The 26,828-nt window shown below is 43.2% G+C and overlaps 4 protein-coding genes across 6 annotated transcripts; 3 read left to right on the top strand and 1 right to left on the bottom strand.

Annotated features, from left to right (window-relative positions):
• Window positions 1–331: 331 nt before the first annotated feature.
• On the bottom strand, window positions 332–9,468 carry LOC117853920 (coatomer subunit beta'-1). Of its 2 annotated transcripts, none has more exons than XR_004640150.2 (25): window positions 9,291–9,468; window positions 9,146–9,166; window positions 8,972–9,033; window positions 8,798–8,852; window positions 7,864–7,900; window positions 7,452–7,777; window positions 7,230–7,361; window positions 6,998–7,146; window positions 6,704–6,772; window positions 6,030–6,180; window positions 5,886–5,951; window positions 5,544–5,732; window positions 4,447–4,587; window positions 4,291–4,365; window positions 4,009–4,185; window positions 3,821–3,912; window positions 3,622–3,738; window positions 3,158–3,272; window positions 2,954–3,025; window positions 2,287–2,483; window positions 2,109–2,202; window positions 1,900–2,006; window positions 1,584–1,728; window positions 1,108–1,374; window positions 332–814 (listed from the first exon to the last, which is right to left on the bottom strand). XR_004640150.2 is itself a non-coding variant. In XM_034736197.2 (25 exons), the coding sequence occupies exons 1-24, from the start codon at window positions 9,291–9,293 to the stop codon at window positions 1,234–1,236; spliced, it is 2,733 nt and encodes a 910-aa protein (XP_034592088.1). In that variant the 5' UTR covers window positions 9,294–9,467; the 3' UTR covers window positions 332–814; window positions 1,192–1,233. The 2 variants fall into 2 exon arrangements, 1 of the variants encoding a protein (XP_034592088.1); XM_034736197.2 differs by having other exon boundaries at window positions 1,192–1,374; window positions 9,291–9,467.
• A 797-nt stretch (window positions 9,469–10,265) lies between these two features.
• LOC117853921 (DNA-repair protein XRCC1) lies at window positions 10,266–14,238 on the top strand. Its single transcript, XM_034736199.2, is given in 9 exon segments — window positions 10,266–10,482; window positions 10,568–10,780; window positions 10,875–11,063; window positions 11,186–11,297; window positions 12,349–12,428; window positions 12,991–13,101; window positions 13,238–13,324; window positions 13,669–13,985; window positions 13,987–14,238. Coding segments are annotated over 8 exon segments (1,050 nt in total). The 5' UTR covers window positions 10,266–10,482; window positions 10,568–10,654; the 3' UTR covers window positions 14,015–14,238.
• Window positions 14,239–15,725: 1,487 nt separating this feature from the next.
• Window positions 15,726–19,199, top strand: LOC117853922 (cinnamoyl-CoA reductase 1). Of its 2 annotated transcripts, none has more exons than XM_034736201.2 (6): window positions 15,726–15,976; window positions 16,050–16,219; window positions 17,067–17,252; window positions 17,758–17,920; window positions 18,282–18,478; window positions 18,772–18,912. In XM_034736201.2, the coding sequence occupies exons 1-5, from the start codon at window positions 15,844–15,846 to the stop codon at window positions 18,473–18,475; spliced, it is 846 nt and encodes a 281-aa protein (XP_034592092.1). In that variant the 5' UTR covers window positions 15,726–15,843; the 3' UTR covers window positions 18,476–18,478; window positions 18,772–18,912. The 2 variants fall into 2 exon arrangements, with proteins under 2 accessions (XP_034592092.1, XP_034592091.1); XM_034736200.2 differs by having other exon boundaries at window positions 15,733–15,976; window positions 18,282–18,471; window positions 18,772–19,199.
• A 5,399-nt stretch (window positions 19,200–24,598) lies between these two features.
• Window positions 24,599–25,929, top strand: LOC117853941 (protein neprosin). The gene is made up of 2 exons (XM_072293504.1): window positions 24,599–25,299; window positions 25,447–25,929. Exons 1-2 carry the CDS (start codon window positions 25,144–25,146, stop codon window positions 25,834–25,836), a joined length of 546 nt encoding a protein of 181 aa, XP_072149605.1. The 5' UTR covers window positions 24,599–25,143; the 3' UTR covers window positions 25,837–25,929.
• The last annotated feature ends 899 nt before the right edge of the window (window positions 25,930–26,828 follow it).

Below are 26,828 nucleotides of genomic sequence, written 5' to 3'. Positions count from 1 at the left end.
CACTACAAATGATCCGAATCTCTCGTACCTTCTGCGAACGACTTTCAGCATGTTCTACGGTCTCAACTCTGCAGGTACTCAGTCACCTAGCAGGGAAGTTAGTGCTGCATGTTGCCCCAACCAGTACCAGAATAACTTTCGAAGATCATGGTTGAAAACCATCGACATGTACTGCTCCAGAGCATATTCTTAGCTGTCAATATTTGGAACAACCCATGCACTTGGTGTTAAGAGTGAAGTGCACTTCTGAGTCCAACCTTATAAAACAGAACATTATTACCTTCGAAACCTTGCAAGAACCTGCACTGGTAAACAAGCAAAACAGAATCCGAAGCTAAACCCCCAAGGGAATCATACATGGGCAAGCTTTCAGCCCGCAATCATATACTACATGTAACCTTATCGAATAACATCAAATTACATTGAATGGCTAGCAAAAACTGTGATCTCCTAGAAGAAGGCATGGCTATGGTAACCTGGCATATACTACATATCTCTATAAGAATTATTCAAACCGCTATTCATTACAACTGGTTCTCCCACCCGATCTAATGATTTCAGGGCATGGAAATTGGGTGTGTTAATGTTGCAAGAAGAATTGCCTATGCTGTTGCCAGGAGAAGCGTTGCCAGGATGGTCAGATTGACATCAGGTATCTAGCATGCTTCCATTTGTCAAGTTTGGTCCACAAGCAAAACGTAGCTCAGATGGCACTAGCATCAACAGTTTCCAGTGCTTCTGAATTGGCTGGCACCCTCAGAAAGAATATGTGCACCCAATGAGCTGTGCGTCCCTCTGCCCCTGTTCATGTTCACTGCAAGAAGAAAAACAAGAACTAATTACTGATGGCAAAAAAAAAGTCCATTCTGGAATCAATAATAAAGTATCTAAAAGTGTGTTATGTCTTTAGGCATTTGCTCGTAGGCATTCTCAAATTCTAAGGTCCCAATGACATTATATTCTGCAAAACTAATCAGGTTTTTTGCAGTAAGCAGGAGTTAAAGGAGCACAAATATTAAAAAGGTCAAAAAAAAGGAGAGGTGAGTTGACAAGATGGTAATATATAATTGCATTTTAACATCCTAATCAAATGCCAAAGGTGCTTACTGAGATAATTGGGTTTGTTATCTGAAATTTGGGCTACACTGGGTTTAACTGTTCTAGAACTCGGAGGCAAAGCTAGTGAATCACCATAGACAAAACTTGGGTTTTCACATTTGCGAAACTATTCTTTTAGGCTGACGCAGCTCCTTCATTATTTGTACTCGGCTGGTCCTCATCCTCATTTCCATTTACAAGAGATGTCTCTTCATGTTCATCAGCATCAACTGGGACAGCTTCATCTGTGTTCTCCATTTCATTCTCTTCCAATGCCTGAGAACAATGATATTAATTTTTTGCAAAAAATTAACAAACATGGTATAACAGTCATCAACAAGGTTAAATAATGAGACAACAGTATATCAATCAAGACCTGAGGAAAACTCGCTGATGTGAAAATGGATCGGCATAATAGTACAAGTATTTTTAACACCATAGCACATAGTTGAGAGTTGATAATAAGCCAAATTCACATGCTATACCTCTTGATCAGGCTCTCCGTTTTCCTCAGCTGGGTCTACAGATTCATCATCCTCAATTATCTGCATCCTTTTGAAAGCCTCCACAAGAGTAGTATCTGACTTCTCAGCATGGTTCAAGTACTCATCAGCAGGAGGATAGTGGCCCCTGCACATAAAGCCTTAGTATTGCAAAAAGTTTGCTTAATAAAAAACTATGAGTTAGCACAGATGTTATGATATATTTGTGACATTACTCTGGAACAAATATGAGCAACTGCTATGATTCTATGATAATTATAAGCAAATACTTTAGAACAGTTTGTGTGATAATTATTACCTTTGAGATGCAACATTTTTTTCTACAGTTAGCGCAACCTGCCAATCGTCAAATAAATTTGGATACTCAGAAGGATCTGCCAGAGACTCTGCAGCTTTAGGATTAACCTGCATACAAGGAACAGATAAACGGAGTTAAGATAATATCATTCTTTTAATGGCATCATGCTTTTCAGAACTGAGACTGAGAACAGAAGATTAAGAAATTACTTTACAGAGGTCATTTCTCCAAATTGCTACTATCTCTGAGACTTTGCTAGGAAGATATGAACGCGCCATTAACGCAGCTTCAGGTATACGATTGCTGTAGAATACACAAGATAATGTAAATTTAGCACTCTGAAAGGAAGCACGCCACAAGGATTTAATCAGAGCCAACAAGATGTACCTGTCTATGAGCAACTGTATGCAATCTTCCAATTTACCAAGCATAAAAAGGCAGAGGAAAGCAACATTGTTTTTTCCATGTTCTTTTGATAAAGAAGCAAGCTTTTCGATTCCTTCAGCATCTCCGAGAGATGAGTATAATAACAACAAGCCACTTAAATCCTTCGCTTGAAGAAGGCATTCTTCCGCCATCTCTAGCTGTAATGGCAAAGTCACACCAGTAAGCATGCATGAGCTAATACAGATGGAATATGTTGATATAGGTTATTTCTCAATTGACATAAAATGTTGCAATTAGGGATGCAAGTTTTCATTTATGTAGGTCAACCCAACCAAAAAACATTCAATTAAATTAATCCAGGTTTCAATTAAAAGGAATGGGATGCAAATGAACTGAGGCTGCGATCCAGAAACTCCCCATTGGGTGACTTGCATCCCTAGTTGCAATATTGGCCATTACCTATTCCCAACTTACCTAGAGAGATTTGGCAAGAAAATTATGTTTTGTCTAGTTTTGAAAAGACAAAAAAATCCAATCCAAAACCATTAGATCACATCTCACACTACAGGAGTGGTATTCTATCAAGAAAATTTATTCCCTAGCAATAGTTATTTACAAGTTGCAGTACCAACACCATTGCATAAGGTTTAGCCGTTTAGGAGCCTACCTTGCCTGTAGACATGGCGAGTTCGCCCAACTGCTTCCATTTAGATTCACTTTGTGCTTCTGTGGCGATAGCCTGTACAGTAAATAACCACGATTTTTTACCATGTATGTTACTTAGATTGAAATCTTGCAGCAACAAAGCATATAATACCTCAAAATATACTCTACAACATTAAGAGGAAAAAAGAGACAATCTGTTCAGTACCTTTGCAACATCTAATTTTCCAAGCTGCACAGCTAGATCAAACTTGTAGTCAGCATCAGTGGCTATCTCAAGAGCCTCTTCCAACATACCTCTAGACTCCAAGAAATGAGCGACACTGCCACATGAGGGGGAAACCAGAACTGGAGATCAGACAATAAAGTGGGACAAAAAACACAACCGATGATGAAAGCTAAGTTTATTTATTCAGTAGTCTGACACTTTCATTAGTCAGTTAATTATGAAGATACACCATAAAGTCGACATGTAGTTTTTACAACTTGACTATATGTACGTACCCCAAAAGGAGTCTATTTAGATGTGACAATACATATATCAGTTTAGCATGTATGACAATTTTAAAATAGAACAAGTGTCTAAACTCTAAAGCAAAGATAAATTAGGAAAACAAAAAAGAATAGAAACAAATTAATTAATCATTTTGGCACAAAATAATAACCACAAACCTATTATATTGTGCCTTTGGTATGGATGGTAAAATTTCATTTGCACGTTCCAAATCCCCGCGCATCACAAGGGTCTTGTACTCAATCAAACTGAGAAGTAATGTGTACCCAATGACACTGCAACAAGTATATAGTTAGTCACAGAAATCAACAACAGATGCTACAGAGTAAAGGAAGTAATATTTTCAAACAAACGTACTTAAACTCCTTGTCAATTAGATAAACTCGACTTTGGTTCGCAAGATATCCCAACAGATACATCGGGCGATCCAAGTGATACATTGTGGTGACCTGTAAATGTAAAGCTTATAACTATGTAAACAAATGAAGTTACGACACATAATGTGCCCATATAGAGAAAACAACAGAAGAATACACTATCTTTACCTCTCCACCAACACAATAATTTAGGCGCCAAGATGAATTGTTATATATGAAGCAGTCTCCAACCCAAATCCCAGTTCGCACTCTCTCATTGACCTCATGAAGCAGCTCAAAAGCATCTTCGACACCTTCTTCATCCACAGGCTTTCCACCTTCTAGATAAGAAGCAACAACATCTCTCTGCAGAGCACAAATCAACAATTATTGTGTCATCATCCCCATCCATCGCAAAATGGAGAACTGGAGAAGGAAGCAAAACAATAATTTAAGGATACAATATCTTACATTGTACTTGAGGATGTAGAATGACGTATCACTTGCTATTGCAACTAGGTCACCGCTATCAGCCCAGTAAAGGTTCTACAAGTGCATAGTATAGAAAGGTTAATAGTAAACTCATACATTTGAAATTCCCACCAAAGAAAATAATAATTGACCCACCTTAACAGTGACATCAATTCGACGTATTAGTCTGCAATCAGCCCAGTCATAAAAGCAAATGAAGTCACTAGAACACATTGCCAACAATACCCCACCAAAAATACGCTCCGCTGAAAATGAAGGGCGGATACTTTTCTTCTCCTGAAAATCAGATAATTCAAGTCAGGACACAATGAAAATGCCATAAAGACATTTTTTTTTGGAAAACCCACAAGAAAAGGCACCTCGATCACATAGCAATGTTACCTTCACTTCTACAATGTCTAGGGCAGCTGAATGGCTTATGAATGTGGACGGACAAGGTGCAATACATGGAGCATAAATAGGCCCAAACCCCTAAGCAATATATCTAATCCTATCTCCAGCCCTAACCCTAATGGATCTGGGCGAATAGGCACAGTTGGCCCAGCCGACTGTCCATGACAGTGCAATAGGACTAAAGGAGTGTAAATAATAGATCTTGAATAAAATGCAAGCCTTAGTTTAAGAAATCATGGGCAAACAAACTAAGCGCACAAATCAAATAGCATGTGTAGAGTTTCTCTTTGGTCGATAAGAATTCCGGTGGCTAAGTTCCGAGAAATTGATTCGCTCGAGAACGAAGAGTGTGCCGACTGAAAGATATTATTTTAAGCACGAAAAGGAGCCCAAGTTATGCTATTGAAAATTCGTTCCTCTAGCAGTTCCGGTTTGACCATTCCGTTCCCTTTTTCAAACTCCACTTCTTTTCATATAGCAATCCCTAATCAAAGAGAGAACAATATCCATTTCAAAACATTTCTAACGGATTCCTTGGTTCGGACCGACGAAGTAATGGCACTCGATTATTATCAACCCGAGTGCAATCTTTTTCTGTCGGTAAGGATTGCACCAGAGCACCTTCTACTTCTAATAGGCCTACTAAATTAACTCCAGACTCCAGAGTAAAGAAACCTTAGTTGATTAATGGAAGGAAAGAATACTAGAAGAGTCAGGTGCATAGGTGCAGGGTGCATATTTGCAGATGCCAAAACAGTAGGGCTGAGGTAATTATGGAAGAAATGAGACACTTGCATCTGAGAAAGCAATTCATTATAGAAGTTCAGTAGACCACCTACCTGAAATGATTTATTGAAAATTTTTATTCTTGATGTGCTTTCCCTGATTGCGTATTCTCCATCTGATGACCAAACAAATTCCAATGCAGATCCAAATGATCTATTCCTCCAAGCCAATGCAGTATAAATTATGTATTCGCCATCTCCACATACGACAACGAATCGGCCATTAGGGTTATGCTTCAAGCTCTGACCAAACCAAAAGATTAATCAAAATTAGATTAAAGGAAAATGATCACTGCCAAATAAAAAGGAAAACAAGTTCAACCATTTAACCACACTATAAATCTATAGTAGTAACAAATTTTAAGTGCAAAAGAGCATAGTAGCATCCGAAAGTACCTGCGGGTATAGATCACAGCTTCCTAACTCCTTTAAAGCCAGGGGTAATCTTTCTCCATCTGTGATCTGATTTGCAGAAGAAAATAATCAGTCAGCAAGTGCATTTTCAGTTATTTCATTCTATAATGAAAGAGACCAACTTACCTCAAAGCCTGCACCAACAGTCTTAATATTTACAGTTTGTATTTCATTATGTTTCGCCCAAATGATTTTCCCACTGGTATCCATACTCGCTACAGGTACTTCACGGCCCATTTTTATCATAATAGTTCCCTCATCATATCCAATCACCATCCTAGACGATAGCCAAACAGTATACTTTTCAAAATCAGAAAATACATAGTAGCACAAAATTGGGGAAAAAATAGAGAATGCATATAAATAGGATCTCCTAGCTATCCAAATATATGAAGAATGTGAATGACTTTCTGGCATCAACATTGCAAGAAAGATAAAAAGCGAACAGGATAGAAGACATGAAATTATAGCAACTGCCATCAGTCAACATATTGGGTTTTGATGAAGTGTGGAACAGATATGGTAATGCAATCAACCATACCACGTTGCCTGTGAAGGTCTCAGCCAACTTTAATGATACTCTCTCGAAATCAAACATAACGTAATTGATAAAGAGTATTTCGAGTTCATTTACAAGAAGCACTACACAACTATTACATATCCACCATTAAGAAACACGTTGTGTATGACACTTCTAATCAAAAGTACAAAGTACTATATTAATAGTTAGCATCCATTACTCCATTATAACTGACGGCACTATTGGAGAAACAGTAGAATGCAAATGATCCTACACTTACCTTCTTGATCCCTTCATGTATCCAACAGCCCAAACTCTCTCAAGGCCATAGTTTAGTGTGTTCTCAAGTCTACAAAAAAATTAATGAAATAAGAACAAGAACATCTCACATTGACAAAATTCTACGAGTAACACAAGTAGTGTTCAGACTTATTAATCAGTATAACATGTTTTCCAGATTATCACAGAGGCATAAATAATTTAACAAACAGACAACATTTGTGATTTCAGTAAGCAAAACAAATAGTACTTCAGTTTTAGTTAAATTAACTGCAACCATAGAGATAAAAGCAACCTATAAGTCGTCGAATGCCATATACGAACTGTGCCATCTTCTGATCCAGTAATGATTATAGGAAGTTCAGGATGGAAACAGACAGCAGAGATGTTATGTGTATGCCCTTCAAGTGTCTGAACACAGCTCTTTGTTTGGTAGTCCCACACCTAGTTTGCCATAAAATGTAGCGCCTTAGGACCACATAGAACAACCAAACATTCAAAATATACAGTGGGGTACAAAAACATACTTTTGCAGTGGAGTCATCAGAACCAGTGATCAAATAGGGCCTGTCGCCACCAGTGAAGTAGTCAACACAATTAACACCCTTTTGATGTCCATCAAGTGTAAAGTTTGGATCTGGAGAACCCAAACTCCATATCTGTCATTTCATATATGAAAGTATGAATGAATCAGATCACACCATGAGTCATTCACAACTAGCATGATGCTGCATATCAGATTTACATACCTTTGTAGTGCGGTCAAGAGATGCGCTTGCAAAGGTGTTGGTATCCTTTGGATTGAAAGTAACCTGCATCACATAATGTGAATGTCCCTCGAAGATTTGAGTGCACATCCACCCTTTATCCCAGTCCCACAGTTTTATCAACATGTCATCAGATGATGACAGAACATATGGTAGAGTTGGATGGACAGCAACACATCTGATGTAATCAGTATGAGCCTCAAAAACTTTAACTTTGTCCATGGTATTGTAGTTGTAGACACGAATGAACATGTCATCTGCACCAGCTACAACCCATTGTTTCCTTGAAACAAATTTGGCCGACCGCACTGAAAATAAGTTTAAATATACACTAGCATCATGTCCAGCCACCATGTAAGCTCTGCTTTCATGTGAACATAAGCGTTCTGCATACCTGGCAGTTCCGAAACTTCAAATGATTTCACCATAGCCTGTAAAGATACACACAAACAAACATATTAAGGAATAAAATTCTGAGGAGACAACTCTTATTTTGTGAGAGAACAATACATAAATATCTGCTATAAGTAAAATGCTAAAATTGTAATAGTAAATCGTATAAATTATTTCCATTCGTGACAAATACATATAACTCATATAGTTGTATCCTACTTTCCCAGTAACAAGATAATATTTCATAAGGCGTACTCATAATTTTATAAAATCATTTTGATTTCTTACTGTACCTAAAGGTAAATCTACCGCTTTGTACTGAAGCATATAGACCTCGCAAGACTGCAGGTGCATATACATGCTGTCCAAGTAGTTCAAGAATGCAGACTCAGACATATATTGGTTCGGATTCACATTCACATAATTACGATGGTGATATTGGTGACAGCTATGAAACAGAAACATGTCATATTATAGAACAATGTAAAATGTCATTAGGTCAATAAATCATAATGCAATCAGGTCACAGAAACATAGACTGGACTAAAAAAGGAGAATGAATGTAATTTGATGGGCCACTGAGCAGCAGATGGAGTTAAACTACCTACAGGAACCCAGGAACAAGTATTTATTGTTTCAAACCATATAGACAGCCTCCAGGTTGCATAACTGGACAATATGTAATGAGAGCAACAAATAAGCAACTTAGGTGATCATCAAATTCTTAAAGCTCATAACTGAATCCAAGACATGCAAAATTCTACTGAACCAAAGATTACAATTTCATAGATCATTGCAGTAGCAAAAATGTCTGGAACAAGGCTCCAGCATTGAGAGTATGAGGCCCAGCTTTATGTTTGGTTTGTGTCTTTACTTGCTGGCATCAGTATGAATTCAAGCACACAGCGGTTATGAAACTCAGCTCGAGGCCTTACCTGTGCCTGATAATCCCAGATGCAGACACTCCCCGAGTAGAGGCTCGACAGAATCCTGCACAATGCAAAACCTCATAAAATTAGCAACAAGTAGAAGTAAATTAACACTGTAAGCACAAACAGCAGAAATGGCTGAAAATCAGTGAACGGCCCCAAATCGGAACCGAAACTTACCATGGCTCCGTGGGGTGAAGATCCACCGACTTGACCCTCTCGGACCGTTGCGCGAACTTCCGCTAATCAGCACCAGAAAACAAAATGAAACCGAAATCAGCGCAAAATCAAAGCGACACGAACAATACACCGGCGACGTGGGGGCCGAGATCCAGTGAGGTCCGGCAGGCGCACCTTGATCTCCAACCTGAGCGGCTGCAGAAAACACAGGCAGGAAACAACATTGGTCAGATCTCTGCGCATACGTCGCGAGCTGGGCTCGAGGAAAACCGGCGAATGGATTGGAGATTCGGGAGCGGGCGGGGTCAGATCCGCGTACCATGGTGGCGACGGCGAGGACGGCGCCGGGTCGAGCCGAGTGACTGGGCTAAACCCTAGAGATCCCCAGCGCCGACGGGGTGGTAGGGCGCGGCGAGGAGGGAGCGAATCCGATCGCGAGCTTCGGAGGCGCGGAGCGAGGAGCGAGCGAGGGGTGGAAAAAGGCACTGACAGATGAGGGAGGTTTTGTGTGTAATTTAATTAGTTTTGATTCAAAATAGCACCTGGAAATCTTTGTGTTCCCCAAGTGGAAATTTTGGTCAATATTTGGAGTATTATACGCTAATATAAACATTGTCATTTAAAAAAAGTTTTGTATCACTATCACGTCACACTATAGGTTACAATAAGACCATTTAGGATTTATTCCAGTGTAATCTGATTTATTTTTATTTTTACAAAATTCAGTAATTCATGTATAAGTACACACAACCTACTATCAAGGGAGGCTCCACTGGAAATGGTTACATCATCTACTACCGATACCAAAAATACAATTAGCCGAAAATATGAGTTGAACCAGAAACTTAAAGTAGGGGTAAATTTTACGATAAGAAACCTATTAGTTTGGAGCTATCTTTTTTTTATTCCTTTCATTCTTCTCTCCGTTTCAACCTCGAGTATGTGCACCTCAAGCTTAAGTAAAATATTTAAGTGCCTTGTTACGTGACTTTATGTAAATTTTGAGGCAGGTTCATCCTCTAAAATCAACTCATCATAACACTATCATTTTTTTCAAATAAAAACATGTTCTTCAAACGAGCTGAAAATTTAATTTTGGTTTATCCAAAGCAATAATATTTTAGTGATGTTTATACGAATGTTTTATTATTTTTGATCTGAAAAACATTTCGTCATTTTCCGTATATAGAATTATACGAAGTTATTAATGCTTTCATTTTTTTAAGGACAATTAATGCTTTCATTTGGAGCCATCACGGCCAGACTTGGGCCAAAATCAGGTTCAGCCCAGCCCGGCACCGGCCCAACGCTAAACCTCCAACTCTCCAAGCACCTCCTTGCTCTTCGTCGCCGTCTGTCCAGCGCCCGCTCCCACGCCGCCGTGTCCGCCTCCGGACGAAAGCACGGCAGCCACCCTGGTAGTCAAGTTGCAGTCCTCCCCTTTCCTATCCGCTGTACTGGATTGGTGTGGGGTGGCGATTCATCCGGCCTTGGGTCGATTCCTTTAGCTGGTAAGGAACCCTAATTGCTCGAATTCAGTTTGTTAATAGCCATTAATTATTTGTTAATTCCTTGTTGCATTGGTGGTGCGTTCAGCGAGCATAAAGATCCGTCGGTCTCAGTTGACACCGTAGGGCTTTAAATTGAAACCGAAGAGTGGGTGCAGTTCGTTTTTCCAATAAAATGTCCAAGAGAAGCCTCCCTTCTTGGATGGGTTCTTCTAAAGATGGAGAGGACGATTCAAGCAAGAAGAAACATGCAGGCACCTCCCAGAAGGCTCAGAAGGGGTCTGATTTCTCCAAACTTCTGGTACCTAGCAATTGGCCACTGCTACATTTCAGATGTATACAGTATACTGTTCTGTATGTGTGTATACCTGTGGTGATTCCGAGTATCTGGGTAGGACGGGGTCGTCTTTGTGCTGTCAGGGTTTGTGAATCCGGAGAGGGGCATGCTGCGGTCACAAGCATTGGATATGGGGGCAGAGTATCGGCCCGATTGGACATCGGATTGCACCCTTCTTGTTTGTGCATTTGCTAACACCCCCAAGTTCCGACAAGTTCAGGCGGATAATGGAACCATTATCTCAAAGGTTTGTTCTCAGTTATTGTCTTTCTTGTGAATTTCTTGCCAGCTCCTTCAAGCAACAATTCTTTTCCCATAAACTTTCAGAACTACAAAGTAATTGTTTCTGGTCTTCTTGCCTTCTCTCAGGATTGGATCTGTGAATCCCACAAGCAAAGAAAACTTGTGGACATTGAACCTTACCTTATGCATGCTGGAAAGCCATGGCGAAAAAATAAGGAGCCAGTTGAATCTGATCAAGGTAAGAGATACTTTCATCAGAAATAGGTATCACAGGCAATGGATCCTATACTGCCTTTTAGCGTTTACTCAGATGCACATCATTTTTGGGTGCTGTCCTGCATGTCCATGAATTTTGTCTGATATACATACTCAGTATCTAGATTAACCCCAAAAGTTTGATAGTTGCATATTTCTATGGAGGTCGTGATCATGTCAGCACATCAATAATTTGTAACTTATTAGGTATTTAGGTGGCCCAAAAAGATGTTCGTTGTGTACCTATATGTTTCTATCATCTAGTTCTCAATGAACATTACTAGGTGTATAACTGTTGCGCCAATAATGTTCTGCCCAGCGAATTAAGCTTACTCTTGTCATATTTGATCAGCGTTTATGTTCCTAATGTGTTTCCCATTTGCTCAGTAAGTATTTCCAGATATTAATTTAACCATCCTTCATATTTCTCCTGCATTTCAAAGGATGGTATTTTTGGAAACTCCATTTTAAAATCAACCATATATAGCTTCAACTTCAACTTCACATTTGTCATGCAATTGCAGTAATTCAGGGGTGCTCATTTAGTCATAGGCATACATGCCAGAACCAGACGTGTATGTACACCTTTTAAATGGACAAATATGCTTTTTTGGCTTTTTCTCAAGTTAACAGTTCACTAAAGCCGTCGTAAGAATTTGTAATTTTGGCATCCTCAAAGAAGCACCACATAAGATCCTGTAAGGTTTGTGGTCTGCTGTTGCAGTTTTACTAACCTGTGGCGCGGCTGTTTTTTTAGTTGAGGTGTGGGTGGGTGTGGGTGTGGGGTTTCTGTACTCGGGGAGGGTCTTTCCAGACTCGTGTAATCTTTTTCTACCTTAATGAAATGACGCACAGCTCTCCTGCGTAGTTCGAGAAAAAAAAAAGAAGCACCACATGATGCTCATTAATGATTTGTTAAAGATGAATCAGCCTTGCAGATTTGAGTGCTTATCATTTTTCCTTGTGTAAATTCGAATGGAATCAATCAACTAAAATGTATTTATTTGTAAATTGTTTTGGTCCTGCTGATTTAGATCAGAAAGAGATGCATAAAGAGCATAAAAAACAAGTTCGGCAGTCTCACGTCAAGCCATCCACCTCTGCTACCTCAAAGGTTTGTTTATTTATGAAATATACCTCAAAGGTTTGTTTATTTATGAAATATCATTTCTGAATTTTACCTAGTAACTACTGTAGCTGGCTAGTTGAATATGATATCAGCATATTGGTAAAATACTTCCAGGCAACCTGAATACTTCACTTATCTGATGGCTTCAGCTGCTCCTCTAGCTATTTAATGTCTATGTAAAGTATTCCGTTTTGCTAAGGAACATCAGTATGTATGAAACAAATTTATGTGTTTGTTAAGCGTTGAATCCACCAAATATCAAAGAGAATAATGACAGTTATGGAGCTGTATCTTTTTAATTAATAAGTAGTTCATTGTTTGTTAGGACAGGAAATCCAGTTAAATCTTTTTTCTTGCCAAAGCTCATTGATTTTTCTCAGTGTTACTTGTTTCCTTGTGAAATGCCATAAATCAGAGAACTTTGAGTTCCTGTGAACGTATTATCTTGTTTACTCTTTTGATAAATAGCTTTGATGATTCTGCTGCATGTTTTGGTCAAAAAAACATCACACTAGTTTCTGGGGGTTTTTTTACCCTTTTTCTACAGGCAGGACATTCAGACTCTGGAAACAAACACTTCTCTCCCTCAAAAATAAAACAATGGGCAATGGATGATTTGACGCAGACTGTGTCATGGTTGGAGAGCCAAGAAGAGAAGGTGGGTGTGCCTAGTGAAAAAACTGCATCTATTTATGTTGTACATCTTTGTCTGCTTGCCCAAGGTTTCTTTCAACAGATAAATCTAAAGCTTGTTTTGCTGACTGACTTGTCTATCTCTTGCTTCTTCCTGATAGCCAGAGCCAAGTGAACTGAAGGCAATAGCTGCTGAAGGGGTTATTACTTGTCTGCAAGATGCCATAGAATCCCTCGAGCAAGGCAATGTAAGCACTGCAATATCTCCTTTTTCATCTATGAAGTGCATGCATTTGCATTGATTATCTACTACTGATCATCAAATATTGTGCTATGTATGACTGATTTATATTGGAATGCATGTAGAGTGAGGCACTGGTCTTAAGTACTTATCTTGAAAGATCAAAATAGAAATACTTGCCTATGCTCTAGGTGGCCAATCATGATCTGGGTTAATTGTCACTGTGATTATACTTCCATTGAGATCCTGAATAGCTTGACTGAATAGTCAAATCCAGCAGAGGAATATCTTCTCCATGTTAGTTTGTTATTTTTCTTACCGAAGGAGTGACCATGATAAACCTGTTTTCAGGACATCAAAGGAGTGGCGGAGCAGTGGAGCTTCGTCCCCCATGTTGTCAACGAACTGCTGAAACTGGATGGAAGCGGAAAAGATGCATCATTGCCTAAAGAACAACTCTCGCAATTAGCAATCAAATGTAAGAAGATTTATCAGGCCGAGTTCGCGCGCATGGACAGCGACAACAAGAAGGGGAAGAAGCGTCAAAGCAGCTCGCCGGTAACAGAGCACCGCAGGAAGACAAAATCGAGTGATGATCATTACGACAGTGATGACACGATAGAAATGACAGAGGAAGAGATTGATCTCGCCTGCAGACAGCTCCCTGGGCTATGCGGATGATACTGAGCTAGGTTAGTTGAGGTGCGTCCTTCCTCTGAACTCTGAACAGGAGAGGAAGGATGCTGGATGGCCGTCTCCATTCTTTTCCTGCTGCCACCCAAATAAACTGTGGGAATTCGGTAGTTAGACACATTGACGAGTTCAGGGCTGTAATGTGGACTTTGCTCGTATGCAAGAACCGTCTGTGTGCGTTCATGCAAATGTAATGCACCTTTCAAATTATGCTAGTCGCTCGATCCAGGCTGTGGGCTTAGTTAGTATTAGGTTCAAAAGTCATCACTTCAATGTTGGGTTGATAAGCACCCAGCCTTGTGAGGTTATTGGGTTAAGTTTGGGCTGGTGGTATCCGGTTGCTTGGGATAATCAAACATGATCCACTCTACACGTCAGCGCTGCCCACAAGTCAACAGGCGGAGTGCTGGTTGGATGCCAAGTATCCGGGCTCTAACACAGGCCCCACCTACCAGTGGAAGCTAAACCGTAACATGAACACCTGCCCAGCCTTGAACCGGCGGCGCTTGGTGGCATGGGCAAAGGTTCCCTGATTAACTTAACCTGATGGATAATTTGCTGGTGCAAGCCATTCAGATTCAGCCCAAGAAAAAACGATGCTTCTCCTGCCCAAGTCATCCGAGGTCCAGCCGTAACAATTACGTCGGATTATTTTTTATTTGGCGCATCATTGAACTGAACTGGGTAAGCAGATTTGGCGGTGTAGTTACCGTGGCTAGTTAGGATACCCAGTGATAAGCCCCCATAGCTCGATACCAAATAATTCTATCTTCTTCGTGCGTTAGCTGCACATCAGCGATAAGCCCCCATAGCTCCACATACTCAGCGATACCAAATAATTCTATCTTTCGAGCTTACCTCTGATCTGGTCCTATATATATGCTTCAAATAATGAATTATCCCCCCTTCGAGGTCTTGTCTGGATAGAGATTATTCCTTTTCAATCTATATGGATTGAGATGGAGTGGAAGAAAAAACTAGTTTATTTTGCACTCTAATAATCCATGTTTATTGGACGAGAATAAGTTTATCAAAGAATCCCTGAGATTGAGATAATGACAACGAGACACAATTTTTTTTAACAAGGATCAGCCTTCCAGCACCTATATCCTCCGAGAAATGGCAATGACTACAAGCTCTAAGCTCTCCTCCCCAGTGATCAGCAGCTGCCCTGGTATATAGTATCACCATAGCCTCCACCGCCACCCAAACTTGCCACCAAATTATCTCATGGTTGGAACGGTGGTGCCCTCATATTTACGAGCCCTCATGATATAAAGTACGAATTAAACTTTATATGTAACCACAGATTATATCAAGTCCTAACTAACTACTTAAACTCTCTATTGGTAAACTTCTACCTCTGTCTACAAATATAAATATTTCTAAATTTGTTCTAGGTCAAATTGTTTTAGCTCTGACCATCAATAATGATAAAAATTAGATTAATAACAAAAAAACGATGATATTAGGTTCATCGTGAAACCAACTATCATAGTACCATTACTTTTGCATTGTGAACATTTATGATTTTTTGCTATTGATGGTCAGAGCTATAAAAGTTTAACTTAGTAGGATAAACATCGAAATATTTGGAGGGTACACATGTTCAACACCTATTCTAACAAGTCTCCGTTTTTTTTTCCCCTCATCAGTCCCATAAGGCACGGCGCTGAGGACGAGATTGGGAAAAATTCCCAGGAAAGAAGACCGGATAGAAACTTTTCACTACCGCCAAAAAATGCCGGCCAATCGCTCCGTGGTTGACCGACCACAACCGCAAAAGAGAGCTGCGCTGAGTTGAGCCGAGCAGGGGGGGAAGCAGGCGAGCGCATGGAGGAGACGGCGGCGGCGGCGAGGAGCACGGTGTGCGTGACCGGTGCCGGCGGCTTCCTCGCGTCGTGGCTCGTGAAGCTCCTCCTGTCCAGCGGCCGCTACGCCGTCCGCGGCACGGCGCGCGATCCTGGTATATCCACCATACCTTGCTCGATCCGATTCCTTGCTTGCTCCCAGCAGACTGAGCAACCAGAAGTCTGTAGGTGATGGCAAGAACGCTCACCTCATGCCGCTGGAAAACGCTGGGGAGAGGCTGCAGCTGTTGAAGGCTGACATGCTGGACTACGGCAGCGTCGCCTCCGCAGTCGCCGGCTGTGAGGGTGTTTTCCATGTCGCCAGCCCTGTCCCATACGGCCAGCCCTCCAATCCTGAGGTGATTATTACAATTTACAAGCACATGGTTTAGTTCGTAGTCATGCTACAGTGCGGCTGTGTAAGGGTGGGGGGTAGGGTTGGGGTTTTTCTCGACTTCCGTGAGAAGATCCCCCCCCTATCCCCCCCCCCTCCCCGCCCCCGCCCCCCCCCCCCCCCCCCCCCCCCCCAAGGTGGAATACCGAGACGCAGTTGAACAAGGTGATCCAAGGTGATACAGTAAAGTGAATGGATAGAAGCTCTGTGATTTTTTCTCTTTATTTTCATGTTTCTTGATGTACTTCTTGAACTCTTTGGTTTTCTTTCTCACCATGGAGTACTAATCATTAGGGGCCTGCCCCTCCAGTACGATGTATTTGGTATATAGAACTGATAGCGACTGCCTAACTGCAAGTAATAACTTTGCAGCTGCAAGGTTTACTTGACCATTGAATTTTCTCGATGAACCAGTTTTCAGTTTAATGAATCGGGGAAACTTTTATAATCCCCCAATCTAGCAACAATGATTCTTAGGATATTAGGTGAGCTCATTGTCTGCCTCAATACACATGTATAGCATTGTGGCCATTCTTTTAAGGTTGCCATATTTTTGCTACTTAGTTTATAGCAGGATTCATACTTTATAAGCTGTTTTCTTTTCTTTTACAACCCGCATCTGAGTATCTGACATCATGTGTCATATCTTTATGGAGAATCATATATCATTTTTGTAATTGAGTACAAGATAGCTAGTCAATTTTTTAAAAAACAAGAGCTGATCAATTGTTACAACTGAGAAACAAACAGTAGTTGGGATATTCTATTCACATGGCCATTGGTGCCTTTCAACAATAATAAATATTTTACAGGCAGACGTAATAGCTCCTGCTGTTACTGGCACATTGAACGTATTAAAAGCTTGCTATGAGGCAAAAGTTAAGAGAGTTGTGTTAGTCTCTTCAGTTGCTGCTGTGTTCAATAATCCTAAGTGGCCCAAGGGCAAGGCCTTTGATGAAGACAGTTGGTCAGATGAAGATTATTGCAGAAAGAATGAGGTACTCCATACTGAATCCTTCAAGTAAAGTAGTCATGTTCTTCTGTGAAGTGTTATTGTAACGAAGCATGCTTTATCTTCTTATCTCATCACCCATGGAATACACTTTACAGGGGCATTCTAGCCAACTTATTGATATTAGTATATTATTACACAACCATACCCTCATTGTTTTTACTGCATGGCTAGGCACCCCTTGCTGATCTAGATTCAAATGCAGGTTTTTGACATGCTGATGTTTGGTGCTTTGTCTTGATTCATAGGCAATTTTTGCTTATGCGTTCTATCATTAATCTTTTCATGTTGGTTCTTTCTTCCATGAAAATGAAGCTTTTTTTAAGATAATGAAAATGAAGCTCTATTACAAACGCTTGGTTTAAAGCACCTTTTTTAATAGTTTAATGTTCTTCCATCAACCATACAGACTATGTTTGGTCATATTTTATAATTCACAGGATAATCTGGATTCCATGAAAATAAATCATCTGATTTTTTTTGTCTTGCAGGAATGGTATTTGCTTTCTAAAATATTGTCAGAGCGTGAGGCTTCTGCTTATGCAGCAAAAACTGGGCTGGACATGGTAACCATTTGCCCATCATTGGTAATCGGGCCATTGATGCAATCTACATTAAATACAAGTGTTAAAATCTTCCTCGATTATATCAAAGGTGAGAGTATTTAATTAGTTAATTGCTGGTCTCTTCATTGACATAAGTTTATACGAAGAAAACAATATTAGAGTTGTCATTTTCTCTCTTATTTGAAATGTAAAGCAGAGTATTGACTTTCCTCTAAGCACAAAAGTCGTTTATGTAAAGAATTCCAAGTTTTATTAGCCTCTTAGACCCTGACTAAGCAAAATGGACAACTTGAACAGTCTATAGGAGTATAAAAGCATATTAGCGTGTGACTCTGCTACTTGTTTCATTATAAAGCAGTAAATTAAGCATCTTAATCAGAAGTCTGATTAAAGCTCAAGCTGCTTTACTCACTGTATTAGTGGAGGATTTAAACACTGTTCTTCTGCAGGGGATCACGAGACCATTGAAAATAGACTTAGAAATCTAGTGGATGTCCGTGATGTTGCTGATGCTCTTCTTTTGGCTTATGAAAATTCAAAGGCATCTGGACGATATATCTGCAGTTCAACCCCAATAAGGGTCCGTGATATTATGGACATACTAAGGACTATGCATCCAACATCCCGTTGGCCCAAAAGGTAATGGGTAAGCCCCTTCCTGACGAAGCAATTCTCTTCTGCCTCTGCATGTGTGATTACTGATTTTGTTCTCTGCATCCTAAAATACAAAGTGTTCAAATGTGCTCCATTACTCCTCTTTCTTTTAAAAAACAATCCGAAAATTAAAGGTGTGAGGTTTTCTATAATGTTAAATTTCGGCACTTTCTGCACTGTCTAGTGAATAGTTTGCAGCTTTAGACTTTGAGATTTTGACAATGTTTTGCCAGACCCTGAAACTTAATCCCCAGGCTCTCCCTCCTCTCTTTCAATGGTTTGCAGCTTTGTGGAAGTGCAAGACGACTTCACATATGACACGGACAAGATTCAGAAGCTAGGGTGTGCCTTCAGGCCCATGGAGGAAACCATCCGGGACAGCATCATTTGCTACATGGATCTTGGCATCCTGAAGTGAGCCTCCGGCTGCTAGCTGCTTGCACTTGCCACCTAGTATTCGTTTCCAACACGGTAAAGCAGAATACGCTTGTGTGGAACCAGCGAGAGAATGGTGAGAGAAACAGAACTGGAGCAACATATATAGTTCTTGTTTCGTTTTACGTTCCCTTTTTTTTTTTTACCATGGCTGTGCTTGGGAGTTGGAACAGATTAAATCGTATTGTATGACCCTCTGAGTGATAAGTAATTTCAGAATTGAACTGCCAATTCAGAATTTTCTGAAAATGAACGAAAGATCTGTAGTGCTTACTGAATGATATGGGCGTCGTGATCAGGCATTGTTCTTCAATAGCAGTAACAAAGCTCATTCTCCTTCCCTACTCAAACTTTCTTAAATCCTGTATACTACAACTGCATATATCAATGAAATTGTTCAGGTCTCGTTTCAAAAAAAAAAAGAAATTGTTCAGGTCGGCACCCAGCCAGCCGTGTTACTGGTCAAAAAGAGGCTTATTCTTTATTTTTTTAAAAGATATAGTAGTAACAAAACTGGAGTTCTGTGCTCACAAGCTCGGCATCTGAAGACTCTGCGAATCTGCAGGGTACTGAAATGAGCGTTGTTCTACTGGTACTGAAATGATCTAAAAAATTAATTTCTGAAAAGTCTTTTAAAATGCTCTCATCAACAGTTCACATATAATTTTGCTGACAAGCAGAGCATGCATACTTGGCTTACAGGAATATTCAATCGAGACAAACACACACGAGAGCAGCCGGGCCCAGAATCCAACACACGCCGGATCTAACCGCGGCTCCAAATTATTTAACGCATGACAAGATGAGATGCACTCGTACTGGGCATCTAGCTTTCTTTTATATTACTCCAGTTACCATCGTGCTGTAAGGATTTTTTTTTTCGAGAATTGCGTACCTTTTCATTTAAGAAGAGAAATGACTAACAACGCGGACTTTTCCGGGCGCATACACACACAGATGTTTTACATGTTGTGATGCTACATTATGAAAACAAAAACAAAAAACAATTAAGACTAATCCCAGTGGAAGTTTCATAGAGGTTTCATGCACATTAAATACGGTGACACATCAGCATATGTGATGACATAGCATGGTAGTTATGAAGTGAGAGAGGGAAGAAGTTTCATCAGGATGAAACTGTGTATACACTGTTTCCAAGACTATGAAACCTATTGAAACTTGCATTGGGGGCTATAGAGTTTCATTTCATCTAACCATATCCAATCACATGCCTCACAATTAAATGTCATGGACATCCTATGAAATCGTGAAATGAAACTGTGCACTGGGACTCCCTGTTTCATTCATGAAAATACACCTCATGGGATGATGTAGCATCCTTAGAAACATTGCAATGAAACTTTGCACTGGGACTAGCCTAAGAAATGAGCACAGACACAATCAGGGAGCTAAAGTGCTCGCGCTCCTTCGACTGCAGCCGGCCATCCTAGACTGTCATCAGTGTAGCACCAGCTTCTTTCCGGAGCTGTGCTTGCCGAGCGATGGCCGTGGCGATCTGAGCAGCCGATTGTGGTGTCGATCGTCCAAGAACTTTGTCATTCCGCTCCCGCCAAATGGTCCAAGAGATCAACACGATCGAGGCATTGGCGTCAGCCACAATGGATCGGAGATGACCTCTACGACTCCGCATCTCCAAGCACGCGCACATTCCAAACTAGGCAGCCTGCTGAGCCACCATTGTAAGCTCGTCGTCGGAGAGCAGCCTCGCCGCCGGGAAGATGTCGCGCAGGGCGGCGAAATGCTGAGGTAACCAGGGAGAGACCACCCAGCAGCAGTGTGTAGAGCCCAAACCCGAAGCTGTGCCGCCGGTGAGGCCAGTGACCCGTGACCGCCACCGAGGCGGCCATGATCCCAACGACCCGAGGACAGCCTCGTGCGTGCCCGGAGAGCACGCCGCCGGCGACCTTGTTCCGCGAGGCTTGTAGGATGTCCCAAACCTTGTTATATATGGTCTGAAACATGTGTATACACTGAGTGTGACATCCTGGCCCAAGGCTTAATAAGATTGATAGAATACTCATACCAACAAGTTGCAACTTCTTTTCCGGAAGCTCATCCTCAAAGAACTCCGGGGTTAAGCGTGCTTGGTCCAGAGCAATTTCGGGATGGGCGACCGATCGGGAAGTTCTCCCGGGTGCGCACGAGTGAGGACAAAGTACGCAGAAAAGAGTTGTGTTGGTCTGTGAGGGAATTCTTGATATCCTAGAGAGCTGCCAGGTGTAAGCGGGCCTAGCCCCGGGGGGCGGGATGCCACAGTTGGTATTAGAGCCGACTCTCGCGGTTTCACGGGCGCGTGCGGTTGCAGTTGCGCAGGCATGGTGTGCATGGCTGGTGTGGGTCCAGAGTGGTCACACGGCGTTCCTGGCTTGGGGTTGACCGACGAGGGCGTCGGTCTTCTAAGGGGGTGAGTATGTGACATCCTGGCCCAAGGCTTAATAAGATTGATAGAATACTCATACCAACAAGTTGCAACTTCTTTTCCAGAAGCTCATCCTCAAAGAACTCCGGGGTTAAGCGTGCTTGGCCCAGAGCAATTTCGGGATGGGCGACCGACCAGGAAGTTCTCCCGGGTGCGCACGAGTGAGGACAAAGTACGCAGAAAAGACTTGTGTTGGTCCGTGAGGGAATTCTTGATATCCTAGAGAGCTGCCAGGTGTAAGCGGGCCTGGCCCCGGGGGGTGGGATGCCACACTGAGCTCATTAGAAGAAAGAAGATTTGGAAAATGGTGGTGTTAATCCGGGGTTTAAAGTTCAAACTCTGATTACGGCCGGTAAGATTTGATTTTTTTTAAACATTGGCAGGAGCTCTGCCTATTCATTTAAGAGGAGAAGAAGTTTAAAGTTTAACATTACAAGAATATTACATAAAAGAAAGAACGCTCATTCTCATACACAAACAAAAGCTAACTGAAGGCATTAGGATCCAATAGGATCTTCTCGGATGAAAGGTGTGCCACAAGCTGTTCTTCTTAGGAGGATGTCGTTCTGAATGAGATGAACAAGCTGAACAGCTATCATGGAATTGCTGTCGAAAATTCGTCGATTCCTTTCTTTCCATATGTTCCACGTAGTGTACATGATTACTGCTGCCACCGATCGACAATGCTTCCCTTTTAGAGGCTTCAAAATTGAATCCCATCACTCCTGAATGTCCCCATCATTTGCTGCCGTGAAATCAGGAGGCCACCCCATCCAGTTTGACATCAGAAACCAAACTTGTTTAGCATAAAAGCATTGTAAGCATATATGAGTAGCATTTTTAGGCTTCTGATCACAGAGCACACATGTTTCAGAACAAGGCCAACTTCTGGCTAGAAGATTGTCAGCAGTCAGGAGTTTCGATTGAAGCAAAAGTCAGGCAAAGAATTTCAACTTCCCTTCAGCACAAGCTCGCCATATGTTATCTCCCTGAACCACTGAGACAGTACCTTGCAACTGAGCTAGATAAGCTGATTTGGCAGTGTACTGACCGTTTGCTGTCCATTTCCACGAGATTGAATCACCTTGATCAGAAAGCTGGACATTTTGCACCAGGTCCCATAAAACAACAAATTCAGACATCTCTTGGACAGTGGTCATACGCCATAAGCCTCTAGTCCAATTGTGATTAGTTAACTCTTCTTGAACTGTTCTCTGTTTCCTCCAAGCTAGCTTGTATAGATTTGGAGCAAAGTCCATAGGGGCCTTTCCTGCCAGCCAGCTACTTTGCCAGAATTTAGCTTTAGTTCCATTTCCAACACATACTATAGTGCTAACCCTGAACAACTGCCTGTCAATTTTGTCACATGGAATAGCAGTTCCAACCCGAGCGCTAGTACAAAACCAAAAGTGTCCGATCATAAAACAAAAGGGGGTGAACCAAACTGCCCTTTGAGGAAAATGAAACAAGAGGGATTATGGTTCTCTTACTTGATGAGTGACCGGTAGCAGCACGTCGCCGGCCATGTCCGGCTCGCCTCCGAACGGCGTCTTCTTCTGATGCTCGTTTCGCGGCAGGTACCCAAACTGGTTGGATCCATCTCGCTCAGGTGTTCGCCTAAGGTGTTGCCTGGATTACCAATGGCTCAAGGGGATTGTTTAAATAGAGCTGGGCTCAATGGCTCAGTCGCCTATCAGTCGGCCAGGACGGGGTGAATGGAGCGGGAGCGCCCTGTCGGCCATGCAGGGCGTAGAAGGCGAGGGGGCGGGGCGCGGAGCGGCGGATGTGGAGCGGGAGACGTGGGAGGGATGCGGGGCGGCACTCGATAGTCGAGGGATTGGACTGTGACGAGGATGCAGTAGGGGGTGGTGACGTGGTGTTGCCCGTCTCGCCATCATGCATGGCTCCCATGACTGCGTGGCGCCCAGCGCGGGGAGCTTCCCGCGGAAGGAGCCCGGAAAGCGCCGATCGTCCCCAGGGGCAGGGCACCGGCGTTCGTCCGGCTCCGGCAGAGTCTCCTCCCGGCCATCGCAACGCTCGTCGCATCTTCGGCCGCCGCCGGAGCCGAAGATCTATACGACGGCTGCAAGTCCGGCGATCTGCTTCGGCTTCTACGTCGTGTTAGTCGTGGCCATTCATTTCGGTTGTCAGGATTTGGCCGTAAAATTTAATGGCCATTGAACATCCATGAGTCTAGCTGTAACATTTAATGTCCAATGAGTCTAGCTGTAACATTTAAATGGGCCATCTTGACCCATGGTCAAATGTCAAATGGACGTATCGAAGAGAAGATGAGTTCAAGTCCAAGCGTGTTCGTCTGGCCAGGTGGAGAGGATGAACCCAGACACGATACTGTACCTCGTTCATCGGATAGTTTGCCAACTACGGTAGGAATATTACAACGGATAAGAATCGGGGTGATCTGGATGATAATGAGATTCCTTTTACGTTCCTCCTGACAAGTGTATATATACACACATGTATAATGTGCTGGTATATACAATCATCTCCTCCTCCTCGCGAGTTGCGACCATCTTCTTCTCTCTCTTGTGACCCGACCAGATAGATCGAATAGCGATTCATGGCGCCAGCAGCAAGAGTGGCGCCTGCCCTCGGAGCCATCACCCTGCTGCTCGTAGCGGCAGCTGGAGCTTGCGCGTTGGCCGTCAATAAAACCATCGAGGTACGCACGTTTATCTCTCAGCGCTCAATAGTCAATAGTCATGTCTCTGGTCGACTGACGATGGAGTTGACTCTGTGTCGTTGTCGCGTGCATGCGAGCAGAGTGACGACGGCGACGTGATTGACTGCGTCGACGTCTACCAGCAGCCGGCGTTCAAGCATGTTCTGCCGGGGACCGAAGTACTTCGGGTCTCGATCGATCTCAAATTCTCAATCGTCGATTCGTTTCCCTCGAAAAGATCCCCTAATCTTTTGCTGATTTGGAGTGCTGGCGATGATCTCTCTTTGTCTCTGCATGGGCAGCCGGAGCCGGAGCGGAGCATGAGAGCGATGGCAGCGGCCGCCTCTCTCTCGGATCACACGCAGGAGCGGCAGCCGACGTGGCGGAAACACGGGAGCTGCCCGCCGGGGACCGTCGCTATCCGCAGGGACTCGCCCCACGCCAGGCCGGAGGTCGCGCGCCGGGCCTCGCCGTTCCGGCGCCCCGCCGGCGCCGGCTCGTCGTCCATGCAGCCGCAGCTCCCCGAACTGTACATGGACAATATGAAGGGCAAAGTGGAGGTATAGATGCATTGTTTTCTTCTGTCGTACGTATTTACAAAGTCTTGACACGTACTACGTCGTCTATGCATGGTACGGTTTTGGTAGGTGGCCGCCGCGTACGCCTGCAACCAGGCGTACCTTGGGGCCCGGGCGACCGTGCCGTACTGGAAGGTTGACGTCCATCCCGACGAGCTCTCCATGAACTATCTTTTGGTTGGGCACACGCTGGACAATCGTTTCAGGCCGTTTCCAGGGGGCCAACCGCCCCCAGTTCTTAACAATCAGATTGCCGTTGGCCTCGTGGTACGTTGCTTCGTAGTGTACATTAACCTCTGTACATACACACGCACACACTAATGCATGTGGCGGTCGTCGCAGGCTTGGCCTGCGCTCTACGGTGACTCCCTATCAAGATTGTTCGTATACTACAGTGTAAGTGTGTTCATCCATCAGTTTAGATGTGATCGGTTGCACATGTACGTATCCCATATGCATTACGCGCATAAGAGAATGAACCCTGCATTGAGAGATGTCGTTGCACGTATACATGTTACTGCATGCAGAACGACGGTGGAGTGAACAATAACTGCTTCAACCTGGACTGTGCAGGATTCCATCTTTACCCAAGCTCGTACGCTCTTGGGAGTTCGGTCAGCAACGCCGACTCCCAGGTCGGAGGCGAGAGGTACGGCGTGCCGGTCGGCATACACAGAGTACGTGACCTCCATCCACTTTCCAATATTATTCGAATTATGAGAGATTTTCAAAAAGAAATTTGAATTATGAAATGGACGAACGAGAGGAGAGAAAGCATGCAGCTAGTAAGTGATACCCACCGATGCATGGATTGATTGCCGCAGGACCCGACCGGGGAGATTTGGGTGGTGACGGTGTCGGACCACCCGATCGGCTACTACCCGGAGACGGTGTTCGACACGACCTTCCCGGAGGCCTTCTACGTGGAGATGGGCGGGCGGGTGCTGGACACCCGGCCCGGCGGCAACCACACGTCGACGCCCATGGGGAACGGGATCCCGTCGTGCGCGGGCTCCCGCTTCGCGGCCACCATCATGGACTACCACGCGGTGGGCTACACCGGGGTGCTCGTCAACGACAAGGCCGACCGGACCGTCACCACCACGCCCAGCTGCTACGGCGCCAAACCCCTGGGCCCCGACCCAACCAGGGCTAATGGGTACAACGTTGCGTATGGGGGCCCAGGAGGGATCTACTGCGACAAACCTGAGTAGTGTGAGTGAGTGTGTGAGTGAGCAGCGAGGTTGGTTGGCGGCTGAGGATAAATACGATCATCTTTTGCTAGGAATAATACTACTAATTGGCCACTTTTTTGCTACTAATTGGCGACTTTGCATGATTAGGTCAAAACCCTCCCTAAGCATATTTGCGTTCCTCTTTGCATTTGGTGACTAGGAATTGCCACTGCTAATTGAATGGAAAAGGAAGCTGATCGACAAAGGAGATGGACTTATTTGCTACTAATCCAATGGAAAAGGAAACTGACAAAAGAGAGCTGGGACTTGGACTTCTTATTGGTCCGGGATTCGATCCGGCAGCCCCACACCGCAACCAGCAGCATTAGTTAGTTAGGAGAAATTTTGATATTAGACACTAAATTCGCAAGCCTCACGCGATATAACCATCAATTCGCAAGCCTTTCAAAATATAACCCTTGGCACGTGAATTCTTTCAATCTTGGGATTTCGACCCTTTTTCATGATTTCGGGATTTTTTTTTCCTTTTCCTTTTCCAAGCCAACTGAACGGACATCTTTGCTCCTGACCTCCCTTTATAGACCGATAGGATCTGGATGGAGCCATTATCCCGTTGCTTTCTCTCGGTCGCTGAAGACAGAAGCGCTACCGCTCGCTAGGGTTCCGGCTGCCGGAGTGCACCGGCAGATTCGGATGCTCGGAACTGCCTGACCGGAAAAGTCGCAAAAGGATGGTACTTGGACCTGGCTCCGAATTGGGCACCTAAAAGTTTTTTTTTTTGCAAAATTGGGCACCTAAAGTTGGTGCCGTGTGTGTGTGTGTGTGTGTGTGACACATGTTGCGCCAACAAACGATCTGCTGTGCTGGTGACCGGCCTGTAGCGCCAACAAACGATCGCGGATCGCGCGACGGCCTGGTGCCTACGGGTCGGCCCACTTTACGATGGGCGTGCGGCCCGTGCGATGGAACAGGGGCCCCTCTTTCTTTTTTTTTTTTACTTTAGCTGATAG

This window comes from Setaria viridis, chromosome 4, assembly GCF_005286985.2.
Source record: "Setaria viridis chromosome 4, Setaria_viridis_v4.0, whole genome shotgun sequence".
NCBI lineage: Eukaryota > Viridiplantae > Streptophyta > Magnoliopsida > Poales > Poaceae > Setaria > Setaria viridis.
The sequence above is the reverse complement of the archived record's forward strand: the minus strand, read 5'-3'. Positions and strand labels throughout refer to the sequence as shown.

Coding starts and splice junctions, on each gene's coding strand:
- LOC117853920 (XM_034736197.2), bottom strand. Junction 9,034..9,145: donor CGCTCAGGTTGGAGATCAAG/GTGCGCCTGCCG, acceptor GGTGCTGATTAG/CGGAAGTTCGCGCAACGGTC. Junction 7,901..8,797: donor TCTGGGATTATCAGGCACAG/GTAAGGCCTCGA, acceptor GTATCTTTACAG/GCTATGGTGAAATCATTTGA.
- LOC117853941 (XM_072293504.1), top strand. CDS start 25,144: ATGCAGAACGACGGTGGAGTGAACAATAACTGCTTCAACCTGGACTGT. Junction 25,300..25,446: donor TGCCGGTCGGCATACACAGA/GTACGTGACCTC, acceptor TGATTGCCGCAG/GACCCGACCGGGGAGATTTG.
- LOC117853922 (XM_034736200.2), top strand. CDS start 15,844: ATGGAGGAGACGGCGGCGGCGGCGAGGAGCACGGTGTGCGTGACCGGT. Junction 17,253..17,757: donor ATTATTGCAGAAAGAATGAG/GTACTCCATACT, acceptor TTTGTCTTGCAG/GAATGGTATTTGCTTTCTAA. Junction 18,472..18,771: donor ACATCCCGTTGGCCCAAAAG/GTAATGGGTAAG, acceptor AATGGTTTGCAG/CTTTGTGGAAGTGCAAGACG.